General features: G+C 44.6%; 1 protein-coding gene across 6 annotated transcripts in view; it reads right to left on the reverse strand.

Moving 5' to 3' along the window:
• The window catches only part of eya1 (EYA transcriptional coactivator and phosphatase 1), an 80,581-nt gene that overhangs the window by 20,706 nt on the left and 40,656 nt on the right, over positions 1-19,219 (reverse strand). The window contains exons 4-13 of one of the 6 annotated variants that reach the window (XM_080417124.1): positions 19,124-19,219; positions 18,181-18,246; positions 16,548-16,673; positions 14,280-14,346; positions 13,754-13,899; positions 12,515-12,637; positions 6,822-6,904; positions 5,534-5,729; positions 4,235-4,377; positions 3,276-3,359 (exon numbers count right to left, since the gene is read on the reverse strand). The exon at positions 19,124-19,219 is cut by the window's right edge and continues 139 nt beyond it. In XM_080417124.1, the coding sequence (XP_080273250.1) occupies positions 3,276-3,359; positions 4,235-4,377; positions 5,534-5,729; positions 6,822-6,904; positions 12,515-12,637; positions 13,754-13,899; positions 14,280-14,346; positions 16,548-16,673; positions 18,181-18,246; positions 19,124-19,219 (1,130 nt within the window). Of the gene's footprint in view, positions 1-3,275; positions 3,360-4,234; positions 4,378-5,533; positions 5,730-6,821; positions 6,905-12,514; positions 12,653-13,753; positions 13,900-14,279; positions 14,347-16,547; positions 16,674-18,180; positions 18,247-19,123 lie in introns of all 6 variants that reach the window. The other 5 variants (XM_080417125.1, XM_080417123.1, XM_080417128.1 and 2 more) reach the window with 5 other exon arrangements.

Raw genomic sequence — 19,219 nt, forward strand, 5'->3', positions numbered from 1 at the left:
TCACATTTTATACTGATTCTGCTACTTCTATAAAACTAGGAAAAACATAAAAACTAATACAATTCACGAGTTCAAAACCTTCCACACAAAAAAAAAACTGATTTCTTCCGGTTTTATGTTTCAAATCAGAAGATTTGTGTTTAGCAGGCAGAATGGAGGATGGGAGAGACTTGGCTGTGGGAGAGGATTGTGAAGGTGCATTAAAGGCAGAGCGCACAGCAGGACCAGCGGGATTAAAGGGTTAAACCAGCCAAAGACACACCTGAGCTATCTACTGATTAGCTGTCACACTCCACAATGCTTACGTCTTCACTAAAATGACAGAGGACAAACCACACAAGTTGAACTCAATCTCCACTCTTGGCAGCTGTCTTTCTCTCCCTCTGTGTGTGTGTGTCTCTCTCTCTCTCACACACACACACACACACACACACACACACACACACACACACACACACACACACACACACACACACACACACACACACACACACACACACACACACACACACACACACACACACACACACACACACACACACACACACACACACACACACACACACACACACACACTTTCTCTTCTCTCTCTCTCTCTCTCTCTAGCTCCCCCTTTTTTTCTCTCTCCTTCCCATAACCTCCCAGTTCAAATCAATCTTTCACTCAGAATTCATCAGAAATAATTACCCTACCCATTCCCCTCCCCCTATACATCAACAGGCCACCAACACAAGTCCCTCGTCCAAACCTCTGGCGTAGTTCATTTAGTCATTTAGCTAACGGTTACGGTGTGGTTTGGTGGGTAGGTGGGGGGGGAGAAGCCAGCGTAAAGTGCAGCTCTCCGGAGCGAGTGAATCCTTTCCAATTAAATCTAAACAATCAGTCAGTGAGGGAGTTAAGAATACAAGCAGGCCAGAAGGCCAAAGGGCTGGCTGCTGTCACTGCTCCAGCACCACCTGTCTCTGGATGTCAGTGCCATCCACAGGGGCGCCAAGTCACACCCCCACAAACCCCTCGCAACCCCCCCACCCCCCTTCGAGCTCCAGCTCTAGCCAGCCCAATAGTAGCACAGCTGGCCCCAGCCATCAGCTTTATGGGGGAGAGCTGCCTTGATGCCAATTAGGAGAACTGATAAGCACAGCAATGTGGGCGTGTGTGTGTGCGTGTGCGTGTTTGTGGGAGAGAGAATGAGAGAGGGTGAGAGAAAGCATGTGTGTGTGTGTGTGTGTGTGTGTGTGTGTGTGTGTGTGTGTGTGTGTGTGCGCGCGCACACTCTCAGATATAAATCTATTTATAGCAAGTTCCGAGCAACAAGGAAGGGAAAACACACTGTTTTGTAACATGTTGTTTATGCTACTGAGGTACGGATGACATATACGACAGAACAGTCAGGGATTGAGTGTGTGTGGAGGGGGGGGGGGTGTCTGAGCTGGTTTACAGATCGTTGTTTCCGATAAGCTAAGGAGCAGCACTCTGTGGCCAGCGAGAATGTTTACTTTTCCCTCTCGTAGCTTGGCCAGTTCTAATAATAATAATGATAATAATAATAATAATAATACTAATACTAATACTAATACTACTCCTACTAATAATAATATTAATAATAATAATAATCGTGTAACTTTGGACGGCTAGCGTAGGTGGGTTTAATCACGACAGAAAAAACAAGACAGAAAATACCGGGGGGTGGGAGGGGGGGGGTTGAGACAGATGGGGGAAAAGAAAACTAGGGAATGTTGAGGAAAAGGGAGAGAGTGAGAGAGCCTTTAGCGGCTGTCACGTCCTATATGAGCCCTGACAGAGCGAGCCCTTATGGAGTCAGGAGTGTTTCCTGTTTCGGAGGGGCACATCGGAGTCCCTGTGTGTGTGTGTGTGTGTGTGTGTGTGTGTGTGTGTGTGTGTGTGTGTGTGTGTGTGTGTGTGTGTGTGTGTGTGTGTGGCTGGAGAGGCCCTCATCTCTGAGCCACAGCTCCCTAAGCCGCTCTCTCTTTACCCAGCATGCAGGGCTAAGGATAAAGTAAATAAACAGTGGAGGGTCGCGGGGCAGCCCTCTTTCACCCCAAAAACAAAACACTGCCCCCATCAAACACCCCCTCATACCAGAACAAAGGCACAGAGCACGGGCCACAGACGCTAAGCTCTCTGACACATGAGACGCAATATGTCATTTTCTACATCAAAAAACCTGAAAAGGCCATACCCAGAACAGACAGAGAAAGGGGAGTTCAGTCCTCAAGACAAAATAATAACAGATCTGATCATGTCAAAATAAAAAACAAAATAGATTGGAGAGTATATTTCATAACTATATTTCACACATTTAATGTCTCATAATTATATGCCACCTCATTCTCATTAACTTCAGGTCGATGCAAGTACATTTCTTAATGGGAAAAGCTGAGCGGCTGATAAACTCAGCGTTGTATACTGTAGATCCCATGACCTCACAGCAACCATGAGACGAGGAGATAGCCTTATTTCCCAAATTGTTTGTTTTGAAAGTTTAAATTTAGAGAGTGTAATTTATATGAAATAACAAATAGCAAAGCCTGGAAAAGTAAACTCTTCTCCATGAAATGAGCATGTACACTGACATGGCGCGCACAGCAAATGACTTCCCAAATACCTCAACAGCCTTCAAAGTACAAACTCGCATTTAGCGGATATGGTTTAAGTTATCCACAAAATGCGTATCAAACACAAGCCGTTTTCTATAGCATTGCCATCTGTAACAATGGAAAAAAAGACAGTCATTTAATTGAATCTTTATCAAGATAAGTCTTTAAAGTGGAGAACGCCTCACTAGTTTTGAGTTTTGGCTAAATTACATTCGGTGGTCTCAGTCTCCCGCTGCGTTCTCCTGGGAAATTCAAGCCTGAATGGGCCGGATTGAGCAGCACTTAATTAAACTAACAATGTGGCATTTCTAAAGGAGAAAGGAACACTTAAGATGTGTCAATAGACATCCCGAGTGCAACTGTTGTGAGCCCCTGCAGCCGAGCCCCGAGCAGCCCTGCATAGCACCAACAGCTGCAACGAGCAGGCAAATAGTTGCCGGGCCTCATTGGGCCTATTAAAAAAAGAAACAATTATCTGTACATTGAGTTCCGCTCCATCTCCTCACTATGGTCTCAAGGCACAGTGAAACCCACCCTCTCCAAACCCACCCTCTCCTATTCTCTGGCCCGTTTCCCCCTCTGTAATTTTTTTGGTTTAATATTTATGTGTTTTGCTGATAACGTGCACTGCTACTGCCACAGTCTGATGTCACTCACCCGTCCGTATCTGTTGGCGTAAGACCCCGTGAGCAACGAATGGAAAACGATGATTGTCTCATCCAGGTCCCAGATGAAAACTCGCTGGAGAGATGGAAGCGGGCGATACGAGGGGAAGGGGAGGGGAGAGAGCGAGAGAGAGAGAAAGAAAGAAACAAAGAAAAATGGAGAGAAAAAGAGGCAAAATCAATGGCCCACTCTGTATGCTTGCAAGGTGATCCTCCTGGTCAATAGGCCAGGAGCGTGTATTTGTGTGCCACAGGGACCAGGATCCATTTGCTTGGGTTGGTCACCGCAACAGTTCCTCCCCGACGCACCCCACCCCCCCCCCCCGCCCCTCACCGCACGCCATCCATCCCATGCCCTTTACATTAGAGCAATCAATAGTGACAAACTAATTAACTAGATATGTTAACATGCAATGATGTCAGCGCCATAATGGCTGCTATTAACCTCTTTGGAATTCATATCGTATTAATGAAGAGCCCCCGGAATAATTAAGGGTTTATTTTGACATAATGGCCCACTATTTAACATTCACACACACTGCCAGCGTGTTTCATAGCACCTGTGTTGTCTGTGTGAGTGGGATGTGGGTGTGTGTGGGGGGGGGGGGCGGGGGACATCAGAGGACATTGTTCACTCTAACACCAAATCATGCTGTTTTCCACACAGCCGTATCACTGTTATATAAATGATTTACCTGAGGGCTTTTACTTATTTGATTTTGTTTCCGTTGCAGTGTCACATGATCCAGACTGCATTAATAACTCATTCATAGTTACGCGTGTTCAAATCTTTAAGAATTAATGTGCATCAGGAGTTAGCACCCACTGTGGCAGCCATAGAGTAAAGTGGATTAGCGCTGGTGAGTGCGTGTTTGTGTGTGTGTGTGTGTGTGTGTGCGCCTCAGACAGGGCGAGGCCGTCTGTCGCCAAGGTAGCGCTAGCTCACCCTACCTCAAGGTCGGAGTCGGGCGGCGGTGATGGGTTGTTGTTTCTCCTGCCCCGGCCACGTGACTTTCCATCCGAGGCCCGGCGCAATCGATCCGATTCTGAATCTTTAATGGGGGTTGATGGACTGTGGATGGTACTATACTCTACTGAAAGGAAGGAAAGGAATGAAAAAAAAAATGAGACAGAGAAAGACTATCAAAGATAGGCTGTTATTTTTGTAGGAGTTTTTTTTGCCTTGTATGCAATTGTGTCTGTTGAGTTTACTGGTATTTAGTTTAGGTCTTGGATGTGCTACAGTGAAGCCAAAGGCACATTTCCACATACGGACAATAAAGTTTATATTCAGTTCTATTCTAGGTTATTACACACAGGCAATCATCTGGGATGTTAGTTAGTGATTATGTGTGTGACTATGAGTCATGATAAAATGAATGGCATTCTGCTGGCAGAGCTGCTTCTGAAAGCTATTGCATTCAGTCAAAGACTGATTTAAAAAACACACAGCGAGGGAAAACCCCTGTGTGCATCGTAGAAAGATAACACAGATTTCATCTGAGTCTAAATTGAATGACTGCATCTTAAGAGTGTTTATTTAGAACCAGATCTATTTGACTGCTGATTGATGACAAGTTCAAATGCAACCATTAAGTTATAAATGATATCATCGACACACCACTGCCAGATGATGCATTAACGTCACATGCAATTACGGGGCAAGTCGTCCTTCTGTGCTTCCCACACTTTAGTGTACTACAGCTGATGGCTCAAATGATTTCCCTGAGACCACATTTGCACCAAATAAAGTCCCCTGTGCTCCTGAGAACTATGCACGCATGTGTTAGGGCTGGGCGATACGACTTCGATACAAATCAATATTACGACTATTTGAAACTTTCGCCTCCAACGAATGAACAACACATTTAAAAAATAAAAAGTTTAAATAGCAGATCTACTAAGGCTATTTTCACAAAAATGTTATGCCACCATTGTACAACAAAGTATAATACAAGGTTAATCAGACTAATCGATTCAGTTGATTTTAAACAATCTATTACAATTCGTTTTCGTGTTGATTCGTTGATAAATTATATAAGACAAACAAAATGTATGTAAAAAAAGTCGGTTATTGGTCGATATATTTTCGCTTAATTGCCCAGCCCTAGCATGTGTGCATATACAGTTTACAGCACGTGTGTTGGTGTGGAACGTTCTGTCTCTTGCGTGTCTCTCTCTCTCTCTCTGTGCATGCATGTGTATGTTGTGTACCATGAATGTGTACCAGGGATGCGTTCCTCCTAATACCTGCAGGGTTCTCTGTGACTGCTGTGAGGGCCTGACTGGTGATGCCAGAGGGGGGCTCCTGCAGAGTGTATGTGGCCGTGGTGGAGGGCGTGCTGGGGCTGGTGTTGTTACTCGTCATGTAGGGCGAGGTGTAGGGCGAGCTGTTGTAATACTGAGCATACTGGCCCTGGCCAAAAGCTGGGTAGCCGGGGTAGTCCTGTAAGGGGGAAAGGAGGTAGGGGGAAAGGAGGTATTTGGTTGTCAGAGAGAGGTGTACAATAAGTTCAAATATGTGGGTATAGGACAGTATAGTCAGGGATAGGGCATGAAGAGAGAAGGAAGCAGAGATGCAATAAACAGACACGTAGATTTAGAGTGCATAGGTAAAGATAGAGAGAGAGAGCGAGTGAGAGAGAAAGGTAGTAGTGTGAAAAGCAGAGAAGTAGGAGGCAGGGCAGAGTAATGTGAGATATGCCCTGCACCAGTGTTGCTACTTTACAGTGCAGATTCCAAAATATAAATGCAAACACATGTCTCTTCTGTCCTCCATCTGGACAACGATCGGTCTTGGTCTGTGTGTGTGTGTTTTTTCTTTCTTTTTCCTCTGTGGCATAATACATATGTGCTGCTGGGGGAGAGGCAGATAATCCCCGTCTACAGCACTTCTGACACACTGAGTGATTCATGTTTGAATATGTCATGGGTGAAATGCAACATATAGAGAATGCGTGTTCCGTAAAGATTTCCAGCTTGGGAGAGAGAAGTTTACATTTTAATCTAATATGAGCTGCCGATAGCTCTGCAAGAGCTAGCCCACGATGAGAGAACAGGGGGCTCCCTCTTTCTGAGGTGTTACGCCCAGGGGCGCGTGGTTATATGCTTAAACCTAACCCTAACCCAAAAGAGAAATTTGATGTCTTCCCGGGACCCAAACGAGTGGAAAATAGCCGATCTACAAGGTCAGAACGCGTCTCGATGCGACGCGTTGTGAGCATGTAGATCTGCTATTTTCACTACTTCTTAATGTATTTTTTAATGGAATTTAGATTTTTTTTATGAATAATTATGAAAAAATAAGAAATGCCCCAAAAATCTAAAAAAAATAAAAATACATTCAAATAAGAAGTTAAAAAAAGGGATGTTTTCTTGCGAGTCGCGACCCATAAAAATGGGTCCTCTTCCCACTGTTTGGGAACCACTGCCTTATAACCTAACCTCAAAACCACGGCCACCTGGGCGAAACACCAAAGAAAGAGGGAGTCCCGAGAGAGCAGAGCAGAGGGGTTGGGTGGTGGGTGGGCACGGCTACCTGTTGTGTGCTGTTAAATCCAGTCGAGTTCGTCAGGGAGTTGTTTCCCGGGTACAATCCCGATGTTGTTGTGAAAGTGCCACCTGCATGGAAGAAAACGAGACATTTTTGGCATATTACGGCAAAAGAGATAATGTTCTTCTGTGTCAGCAGAAATAACTTGCAAGGTCGTGCGGTTTTTCAGGTGAAACAGTGCACTCTGTTTGAGGGAGGGAAGCTGGCTTTTTGTGGGACTATTTGGGGGGTGGCGAACAGAGAAGAGGGGGGTAGGGGGCATTGGGGGGAACAGAGCCTTCAACAGTAGCCCTATCTTCCTACTCTTCCTAGCGTTATCAGTGATTGAATCTGCACTGGTGAATGAAGAGGAGGAGGGCGGGTGGGGGCTCTCCAAGCGGTTCCAAGCCCTCACAATGTGAGGAAGACAAGAGGCTGTTGTGTGTTGAGTCACTGGAGGGTGCAACGAGTGGCGGGGCGGAGGGAGAGCCGGGGTGGTGTGGTGGTGGTGTGGGGTAGGGGTTTATAGTATTGACTTTTTTTTTGGGTGGTGGGGGGGGGTGCATTGTCATCCCAGCAGCCCCCCAATGAATATGTATGCTTTCCTTTTCTCCCCGCGTTCAAAAGAAGCACCTCGGAGGGAATTAAATCATTCAGAGGGGCTGATAGCATCTAATGGCTTAATAATATACATGACATGGAGTTATAGAGACTGCGGTGGACAGGGGTGGGGGAGAGGAGCGGAGACACGGGGCCCCGGGACACGACTGACCCCCCTCTCTCGTCAGCAGCCCCTCCACCTGCACTCTCATGTCAGGGTGGGTGAACTGCAGGGGGCTCACAGGCAGACAGGCAGAAAGCAGGCCGACAGGGAGAGGAAGGCAGGGCTCATAGAGGGATCATAGAAAAAGAAATGGGAGTGTATTGTCAGTCTGTGTGTGTGTGTGTGCGTGTGTGAGTGTGCGAGTGTGTGTGTGTATCCTTACACTTAAACACCTATCAAGTTCTCACTGGCCTGCATGACAATACGTGGCACTATATGGTAACATAGTACCATATTCACACTGCAGCCATTTTGCTCTTACTCCATTCTGGGAGAGGATTAGTATGTCAAAGCCAGCCTTACTTAAAAAATGCATATATCTGATTAAACTGTGTCTACAGCGACACGCTCTGACCAATCCCCCAAGGGCTAGTTCCTGTAAGCTTAACAAATATGACCCTTAACTCTCCATTTCAAAGATAATTTCTGTTTGCATCCACAGGGGACATTAATGAGAGCTACTGCTGCAACGATCTCTTAAAACTGCCTTTTCACTTCATCCCCACGACCACTTTCATCCCACAGCCGTAGCATATCCCATAGCGGCAGTGAAAACGAAGGGGGTCAGATTAATTTACTGTTCCTAAATGGGGGCGTAATTACACCTTTGTTCCCCGAGACAAACATAGGGAGTTCTTTTCATCCTCTGGTCATTGGCCCCATAAGGAGGGCCCTCCCACACCGTGACAAACGTGAAGCAGCTTTTAGAGTGTGTGTGTGTGTGTGTGTGTGTGTGTGTGTGTGTGTGTGTGTGTGTGTGTGTGTGTGTGTGTGTGTGTGTGTGTGGAGGGGGAATAGGGAGGCCAAGGGAGGTAGAGAGGGACGTATGGCAGGGAAGAGAGAGAGAGAGAGAGAGAGAGAGAGAGAGAGAGAGAGAGAGAGAGAGAGAGAGAGAGAGAGAGAGAGAGAGAGAGAGAGAGAGAGAGAATGAAACAAACTTAACCCAATGAACCCTATCATCCCTATTCTGGGAATGTCATAATAGGTGAACATTTGGCGAAAATTGACAAACATTTGGTGAAAATAGGCAAATAGGTTGTGAAAATTAGCAATCCACAATCTCACAACACGTTGCAATGTGTTTTGAGCTTGTAGATCGGCTATGTTCACTATTTGACATACAATGTACAAGTACATAGTACAAGTATATAGGGCTTGGCCTTGTCAGTCAGCCAAGTAGCCACTGCTTGGGCTAAAAATCTTTAGGGAAATAAAAGACCTCCAGATTACCAAGACGGACAATTTATTTGTCTAGCTTGTTCCCTCTCCCAGCGATCACACGTGTAAACGGAAGATTATTTTCCACCTTCTTTTCCAACCAAGTCTCTCTAACACATTTCATCTGACGTGTTCTCTACTTTTGTCAATTTTGTTTGACATTTTAAGGGCTTTTTCAACGGAGAGAGAGAGAGAGAGAGAGAGAGAGAGAGAGAGAGAGAGAGAGAGAGAGAGATGAGAGAGAGAGAGAGAGAGAGAGAGAGAGAGAGAGAGACGTCTGTTTTCTCCTCAGAAAGTTACAGTGAAAGTCCAACAAAACAAAGCAATGAGACAAGAGAACAGAAGAGAAGCCCGGGTGGAAAAAGAAAGGCTTTGAACGACAACAAATTAGCCTAATGCACAGTTCAAAAAGTCATAAAAGCTCTCACTCGTGGGGTTAGAGGGTTACTCTGTGGAGAACAAGGACCCACATAAAAGCCAAGGGGACCCCTGCAAGCCCAGTGAGAATGGGCCCATGCTGTGGGGGGGGGGGGGGGGTGTAGTAGTGGTTGCGGTGGTAGTGGTGGCGGGGGAAATGGGGGGCCCTTGCGCTTCCCCGGGGGGCATGTTTTCTCTCTCTCCCCCTCCCCCCCTGTCCTGCTCCAGTTAGCTCACTCACTCAAGACTAGACACCATCCCTCACTTCTTCCCTCCCTCCCTCCCTTCCATCCTGCCTTCTGGCCCTGCAATTGGGAGTCCATTTGCTTTGCTTGATCAGTCCTCTTGCCACGGGCTAAGTCTATCATCAGTGCACAATATTTGTAGCAGAAGTTTGTATGCCCCACTTGGGAATAGGCTATCAAGTCCAGATGGGGCTCTCCTTTTAAAAGGCAGACCGGGGCCTCGACTCCCTTCCACTCCTAGGCTACTGCCACTGAGAGACTGCCTTAGAACCCAATTATTCACCTAATTAACATCTGCTTGGTCCTACCGTCGGCATAGGTTCTCTGTCTCTTTAGCCACTTTCAACACCGGCATCCTTACTTTGGGCTTGTCCTTGTAGACAAAAACGTTCCCAAATTAACCCATTCAATCCTGGGAACGCATCTCTGTCATTTTAGATGTCTTTGGCTATTGTCTTTGGCTATTCAAAAATAGCATATATACAAGCTCATAGCACGGCACTGAGCGCCACGCTATGAGCTTGTAGATCTACTATTTTTGAAAAATCGTGAAAATGTGTGCAAATCTTTGAATATATATTCATTTTCTAAAGCGAACATTTGTAAAATATTTTGTTCCAGGGACCTCCAGAAGCAAAGATTTGAGTTCAAAATGTTATCGAAACAAATATATGTATTCAAAGATTTGCACAACAGCGCCATGTAGAAATAATCCAAAAGGATGCACTCAATAAAACTATGACGAGGGTCTGTAACATCAGAGTGCACAGGCACGCCTTTGTTCTTCCGTTGCACTTCGGTATTGCAAACTTTAGCACCCACACAAAGCTCCGTGGCATCAGACATGAAAGCCAAGCGCAGAAAAACATTAATGTAATCGTCCTTTCCCTTGACAGCTGGCCACGGGCTGGTGGCAGTGACACAGGGGTGGGGGGGGTGGGGTGGAGTGTATCACGTGTAGACCCTGAGTATATGGTCAGACTCAGGACACCCAGGCCTACAGCCCCTCTCTCCCAGGCAGATCAATACAGAGTAATGATGATGCTGTGGCCGAGGGCCAGAGCCGCCAGAGTTTTAGAGAACACAAGGGCCACAATAGTGGTCAATCTGTCATGTAACGTGGCTGTCAATTACTAACGCACTTAACGCCGTGTGGGGCATCCGATAGCTAGAGATAGCAGCAGGAAAGAGGGAGAGGGAGAGGGAGAGGGAGAGAGAGAGTGAGAAGGAGAAAGAGAGAGGGAGACAGAGAGAAAGCATAATACTCAGAAGATGAATGGGCACATAACACTGTCATCGTGAGTTAAACCGCTGAGGCCAGCCAAGCAGCGTGTACATTCTGCCTTGCATGCTTTCTGTCTCTCTTTTTCTTACCCCATCTCTCTTTCTCTCTGTATGTGTGTGTGTGTGTGTGTGTGTGTGTGTCTCGGCTCGCAGCTACCATGCAGCAGGCTGGAGAGCGCTGCAGATCTCTAGCTGCTGCGGCCGACTGTATTTGGTTAAGAGGCGTGGAAAAGAGGCTTCCCTGTGCCACATCTGTTGCTGGGCGAGTGTTATTTATTGTAAGATGCTCTGGAGGCTTTTCAACAACATGTGGAGATGTTCCTACGGTCACACGTTCAGACAGGAGAGGAGCGCAACAAGAAAGAGCGGGCTAGCTTACTCTGGCGCAGGTGCTGCCAAGGTAAAGGGCTGTTTGACACAGAGAGATAGAGAAAGAGATAGATAGATAGAAAGAAAGAGAGAGAGAGAGAGAGGGAGAGGGAGAGGGAGAGAGAGAGAGAGAGAGAGAGAGAGAGAGAGAGAGAGAGAGAGAGAGAGAGAGAGAGAGAGAAACGGAGCGACAACTTGTATTTATCGACTTCAAGGCCATAAATCTCCACGGCCTCAGCTCTTAAACAAATACAAATACGATCACAGGGAGAGAAAAAACAAAAGGCGGTGGAGGGGAGGGGAGAGGGTAGGCATGGCTGGTGCCTCTTAAGTGCCTGCCATTTTTCCATCTGTGTTGATTCGTTTTAAGAGGAGAGGGAGCAGTCGGGGAGGCAGCTCATAACGACTGCCCGGACACAGCCATCTGCCCGGGATATAGGCGAGGGCCTCACGCATGCCGTTGAATCGTTAAATCAAGGACAGAGACCCTTTTCTCGAATCTCCTTTAAAGAGAATAAATAAAAGTAGCTTGGTGCGGTTGACCGGAGGGGAGAAATTTATGCTGCACAGAGAAATGCAAAAATGCGTACAAATGAAAAAAGAAAGTACGTCATTAGTGGTATTAGTAAAACAACGGTAAAGAGGACCTTTGTGCTTTGGGATAATAGATATTGAGGATCAAAGGGGAAAGATACAGTAGTTTCGTCAGAAAGGGCGAGGATAAGAGAAAACGGTCTTGTAAAGCACCCATTCTACCCATGCTTCTAGATTCCCATCCAGTTTGTGTATTTGTTGCATTTTCACGACGAATGAGTGCAGCATAGTTTGAATAAAAAGCATGAAAAGGCATAAGGGAGAATAATAACGTTCAACAGCTATTCCTGAGAGGTATCCAGTTGTACTGTCTGAGGGAGGAAGCAGTAGAGGCAAAGTAGTAGAGAAGTTGGGGAATTGAAGAAGTAGAGACGTTGTTGATTGAGGAAGTAGAGAAGTTGGTTATTGAGGAAGCAGAGACGTTGGGGTGGAAGAAGTACACGAGTTGGGGATTGAGGAAGCACATGGGGATTGAGGAAGCAGAGAAGCTGGTTATTGGCGAAGTAGACAAGTTGGGGTGGAACAAATAGAGGAGTTGGGGATTGAGGAAGTACAGAAACTTGGGGTTGAGATAGTAGAGACATTAGTTATTGGGGAGGTAGAAAGGCAGAGGGTGGAATAAGTAGATAAGTTGGGTTTGAAGAAGTAATTAATGTTCGCGATTGAGGAAGTAAAGAAGTTGGGTATTGAGGAAGTAGAGAAGTTGGGTATTGAGGAAGCAAGTGGGTGATTCATCATAGCGTCCTCACCTTGCATCTGGTAGCTGTAGGGGGCTTGTCCCGTCTGTGGTGTGGTGAATTGGGAGCTGTAGCTAAGGAAGCCCGTCTGTCCCGGGGACTGGGCCTGACTCAGACCCCCCTCCGTCTTTATGCCTGCCCACAATGGACCTAAATCAGTTAGTGACACCAGATCGGTTTGATGCACAAGCAACAGTCAACACACAGGTTTCAATTTCCCCGGACACAGCAAAGGGGCACAGAGCCGATCACTTGTGTGTGTGTGTTATCGCAGAATGGATGATCACTGATTATCACTATTATCAGTCGTTTAGAAATATTAGATTGCACAGGGTTCAATCTCACTGCAAAGCAGTTGTCTGCGGGACAACTAGTACTTGGCTGTCAAACCGGGTATGGCCCTTACAGTGGTTCTCAACTCCGGTCCTCAGGGACCACTGGTTGTGCTGGTTTTCCATTCTACCAGATAGTTAATTACATTCACCTGGTGTCCTTGTCGCTCTAGATATCTGATCACTGAGTGGTTATACCCGGAACGCCGGGTGATTGCAATTAACGGAAAGATAGAAAACTAGCTGTACTAGTGGTCCCAGAGCACCCGGAGTTGAAAAACACACACTATCTGATTTTTAACAGAAGTATTATTATTTAAGATAGGCCATCTGTGAGAAGTTGCAAAAACAATAAAAGGTTACACTTGGTAGTGTTTGTTAGTTAAACTGGCAGAGGGTTAGATTGAATCAGTCCCAAGGTAAATGTCTATGTTACAGCAGGTTTAGCAGTGTGCCACCACTCAAACAAACAGCATAAATTCCTCTACATTATTGGAAAGGCCTTTTCGGGTCAAAGAACTACCAAAGACTTTGGACAAATAAAGCACGCTGTTAGCTATGTTCTCCGTTGTTTCGCTCTTGCGATGCCAGCGGAAACCAGTTTTTGTTTTGAAATTTATATCAGTAATCTTTCAGATCTGTCGGAACTCGGAACAGCTTAATAAGCGAATTGTTGTGTGGCATTAGAGGAACACGTGCAGGCACTAAACAATGACTCAGCATTGCCCGTGGTCTTTCTTTATTATGAGAAAAATCTTGGTCCTAAGCTAAGATTTGTGCTGATATCTACCAGGGGGAACAAATATTATTTCTGTGCTGTGACGTCGATGCATATCATTGTAATACAGCACAAAGAGGATCCGACGAACCATCTTTCAGCTTGTGAAGGACTGGATCGTGTATGTCAGTGAGATCTTACCATAGGCTGGGATGCCGTAGGGCTGGCCAGGCTGGGGGTAGCTAGCATAGGCTGCGGCCTGCTGCATTCCTGTGGTGTACTGCGTCTGCCCATACGCAGCCATATTTTGGGATGAAGGGGTAGGAAGAATATGTGGATATGTTCTGCTATTTGAGAAAAGAAACAAAAGGGAAAAGTGAGAGAGGGAAGCAGGAAGACAGAGGACTGTATTTTACCCCAAAAACCATAACACAAACTTTGCTCACTGACAAATTCTTTGTGATCGTGCTACTTAATCTTAAATACTGAGCCAAAGCTGTAAGGGAGATAGCATCACATGGCTGATATACATGGCGAAAGAATAATAAATGGCAAAGGAAATTTTTGCAAGATAATAATTACAACAGATTTGGGAGTGCACAAGCTGCAGACATCCAGGCAAACAAAGCCAGGCAGAAAAAAGGCAATCTAGCAGAAGGATCTAATTAAAGTTCTAAATGAAGTTGGATGCTGCTTATTTTTTAAAGAAAACTAAAAGAAGTCTTACTTGGAAGGGTAAATCTGCGGAGAGAACTGGTGAGTTTGTCTTGGGCTGAAGCCACCGGTTCCAATAGCTGAGGAGAGTTAAAAAGAAAAGAGGCAAGCACATATTTAAACATTAAGAAATAAGGTAAATATTATCTTTTGCCAACAGAACTTCTGGATTCCAAGGAAACAGTAATTACATTGCATTACACTATTTATTTCAGTAACCTTATTTAAGGTTGAAAACCGGAGAGCAATAATGAAGTAAAATAATCAGGTAAGAATGTCAGATTTTTCTGCTGACCCGCGTATCTGTGAGATACTTGTGGGGCTGCCATGACGACCACTGGTGTAAACACACACAGGATGGTCTGAATCAGTCTGGGGCCTGTGGCTCTGCATGGGTGCCTCGGGCCTTCAAACCCACAACCACATTACATTGGAAGTGACATCACTGATTGCAGGTAACGAGCGCTACTGCATAATCACTCCTTCATTAAACATGCTACCCGTCTGTGTGGTTCCACAGCCCTGTTAAACTTGGGAAAATCCCCCTCTAAGCATATGAATCACACGAGAGTTTTGCTTGTTTTGAAGCCGTAGTAGGAATCACGTTGCGCACGTGTTGCAACCCCCCCCCACCCGAGTTATTACTGTTTGTTATTTCTGTTATACTTATGGCTGATTTATACTTGGTTGCTCATTGTGTCACTAAAATAGGCAACATAAGCTCACCACGTGTCGTTGTGTGGCGAGTTGTGATCTTGTAGATCAGCTATTTTCGACGTGCGACACCGGCGCGCAACTAAGTATACATCAGGCCTTAGTAAAACAACAAAAATAAAGGCTTAGTAGAACCAAATAATTTGAGAAGAAGAATAACTATTATTCTTATTTAGTTAATTAGTTATTGGACAAAAATTACCATTACCTCGAGTTTAATATCGTTTAACTATGGAAGACTCATTGTGAAACAGTGTGATACATTTGCTAACTGAAATTCAAATGATCAACAATTATCCTTTAATCTATTTTACTTGTATTCAAAAAATGGCGCACACCTCATTTTGGCACAGTTAAGCTTCCTATTGAATGTGAAATACAGTTAAGAGCGTGTCACACTCGCTACAGTACCATTGCTAAACACAGCCGGGTAGCACAGTTCTGAGACATTTGTGTAATTGGTTGTGACATGTAAAATAAGGGATTCGGTTGCGGGGGTAGTACTAACTGTATGTAACTGTATGCTGTAAGCCCTCACACACATTATTAATATTGAACACGTTTCCCACATCAGCAGCACCTGTCCACTGGAAGAAACCCCGCTCTTTCTGAGCGGAGCTTTGGGTTTCCCCGTGGAGGATAAGGGGGTGTACGATTACTAAATTTCATTAATATTGTCAAAAGACAAAAGTCGGGAGCAGTGATTTATGTGCTTCTAGTGTTAAGGTATCAAGTGCTTGGTTAAACAGTTGCGGAAATGGGGAAAAATTAGCGGCAAGCTAACGCCATATGCAGTTGTTTCAGGGAGAGTGGTTTGATGGATGCGGAGCTGATAATGCATGTGTTCATGGAAACATGAACTAGATAGTGCTGCAGGTTGACACAGTTAAAAAAAATCTATGTACTATCAAATTTGGACATAAAATGAAATACATTACAGATACAGATACATTGTTTTTAATTTATCTAAGATTTTTTTTTAGGCCTGGGTATTATATAACAATGCCCCTTAATGTATGTGTGTGTGTGTGTGTGTGTGTGTATATTTGACAGAGCGATAGAGTAACAGCCCATGGAGAGAGGTAGGGCCACAGAGACGCTGTGTCACTCCACCGGACAGACAGGCACAGTGCAGTACAGGTCATAACTCAGTGTGAAGACACACACACACACACACACACACAAGCTCAGCACATATAATATGCTGACAAAGGTAAGGTAGGCAGTGTCTATTCCTTAAATACTCACTATTAAACACATACAGTACACACACACACACACACAATATATAGGTGTTTTAGCTGCAAGGACAATTCCTGGGGGCCAGCTTATCGGTCACCCATCTCTCACTAATCAGTTCTGCTGCTGTGTGTGAGAAGCAGCCCACCCACACACACACACACACACACACACACACACACACACACACACACACACACACACACACACACACACACACACACACACACACACACACACACACACACACACACACACACACACACACACACACACACACACACACACACACACACACACACACACACACACACGCAAACCCCCTCACCTGATCCTGAGAAGCTGTCTAGAGAGGCGTCCGCTACCGAGGTGGTGATATCGCTGCTGCTCATTGGCTCTGATTTAACTGCGAACAAAGAGGCCACACTGTCAACCACAGGCACCCAATCACAGTCTGCAAAGAAAAGAAGAACTCAAACTACTCCAAACTGTACTAAAGTCTGACTCTCACACTCACTGAAAAAAAAGTTTGTTTTGAAAACACAGTAAAAGTTACTTCAAGGTAGAATAACAACAGTGGCAGGAGGGAGGAGTCAAACAAACTTTCACTACAATCTTCATCCAAAACTATTGGCCAAATGGATTAAATTCTTAAATATCACTTATTTTCATTGGTTGTATAAAGGCCATGCAACTGTAAAGAAATAAATCATTTGGCAAGGGATTCATAAGAACATTAGACTAAAGACTTACTCAACAATGAGACTGAGATGGTATCATTTCCCATCCAATTCATGCACTTATTTGAACAATTCTACAACAGCAATATAAGCCAGACTTTTATAGCCTTGAGAGCACATTTAGCCAAACATTCAATTAGTGCAATCAATTCAACTTATAATGGATTTATATTTCAAGTATTTATTATAGAACTATTACTTAATGGCTTACCCAGTGTTTAAAATGTAGCGTATGGGAGAAATAAGCAAACATAAGTCAGAATCATTGGTTAAAAATAAATAATAAATAATATCCCGTATGGACGTGCAAGCATGATTGAAATGTCAAGACAATGGCTGTATAAAATCTTTTTAAGAGTGTAGCGAACGCTGTTTAACCTTGGCTCCCTTAAACAGCTACAGCGACAGCTCTGCACAGACAATTTCGCAGCTATCTGACAGCTCAGGAATCTTTGAAATCAATCCATTTCACTTCAGGCAGGCTGGGGGAATTTTTTTTTCTCTCTTTTTTCTTTTCTTTTTTTTTCTTTCTTTTTTTGGCAAAACAAATTCACTATGTGGGCAAGGGAGTCATGCTCAGTGGAATCCCTCATGGTTGAAGAAGCCATTTGCTGTCATGTTTTACATGTTTCCGCTATGCTCTTTCTGCGCGGAAACATATGTTGACGGGGAGCGTCTTTTTTTTCTTCTTTTTTTTTGGGGAACAACACAGCGATGAAAGAAATTATAGTGACAGTGCATGCACAAACTGTCACTCACTCAGGTCACACAAGGCACACAATAAACACTGTATTTAGGGAACGGCACGGGACATAACGTAAAAGGTAAAACAAATGTATGCACAATACTGTATGGTATATGCCACAGGCTAGCTACTCATCAGCAGAGGACTCAAGTCCATCCAATCTCAAACCATGCTTTCCAAATAATAACACAGCAATTAAATGCCAACAAGTCTCCGAATGAAAGGAACAATAGTTGAAGCAACTTCTTCTTTTTCTCTCTGTTTTGCGACAGATCAATTTTGTGTCCGGGAGATTTGTTTGTCGTTTCTTTTACACAAATTGAATTTGTGAGCATTCAAATCTCATACACTTAAGTGAGCCAGGGGGCAAACTAAAGCTTTACTTTCGTGATCTCTCTCTCTTTCTCTTTCTTTGAGTCCAGTCGAAACCAACACCAAGTATTGTCCTTTCATTGTATCACCGGTAGAAGACAAACCTGCAGCGGACTGTGAGTTAGAACCTAACAACCAGTCTGCAGTGGTAAGCATTGTGATGTTATCACCTATGGGAAAGAAAGAATGGCAAAGGACACATGACAGTGTGCACCATGTCTGCGGGTCCTCTGTCAAGCACAGCCTATATAAGGAAAGAAACCAGTAGCCACAACTACACAGCTAATTGAGTTCTGAAAGTGTACAATGGGACCCTTACAGATCCATTTGTACACTTTCAGAGTTAAATTCAATAAACACTCTGAATTTTACTGTGCATAAACTAACTTTCCTTAAAAAATTCCATGATAGTGTAGGGACTTTCTTTTTTCTACTGACTTTAGCTGCTCAGTAATATGGGCATGACTGCTTGACTAAACAAGGTCTCAGCTTTGAACGTACAGGCCCCATCACCTGAGTAAATAGGTGTGTACAGTACAACCCACATACAAAACACCATCGTTTTCATGCTATGGGTTTTTGAATAATTACATAGTAACTTAAACAAACTGCTACAGTGATAGCCTCTGTGAAGAGAAATCACTCTCGGTGTCAGAATATAAACTGAAAAAGGTACAATGTAGAAGAGAATGACGAGAAATAGTCTACATTGTAATGCTCCTAAAGAAATCCTCTTTGAATAAAAGCATTTCCTCCCTCGCCCCACAGCTCCATATTTCAAAAATATACAGTAGAATTGCACCTTTTCTGACAAAAGCGTGTCACATTTTAAAAGCCGTGCCACCTGCATAAATTCTGCGGCAACTTTAGACTTCACACCACTTTACGGATGCATAAACACTAAAACCTCAGGGTTAGAAAGTCCTACTCCGTTTCGCGTTGAGAGCCACAATATCCATCAGCCAGCCCTCCCTAAGTTAACCTGCCTTCTGTATTTAGGATAGCGCAAGAGAGCACGTTAAGAGGAGCAGCCCTGTGCACACATACCTTCAGCGCCATTGGGGGTCATGGAATTGTTATTGATATGGGAGTTGTCGAGGTTGGGACCATTAGGCGATTCGCTGCTTCCACTTACTCGGCTGT

The sequence above is a fragment of the Gymnoscopelus braueri genome, assembly GCF_963280865.1.
Source record: "Gymnoscopelus braueri genome assembly, chromosome: 21".
In the NCBI taxonomy this organism is placed as follows: domain Eukaryota; kingdom Metazoa; phylum Chordata; class Actinopteri; order Myctophiformes; family Myctophidae; genus Gymnoscopelus; species Gymnoscopelus braueri.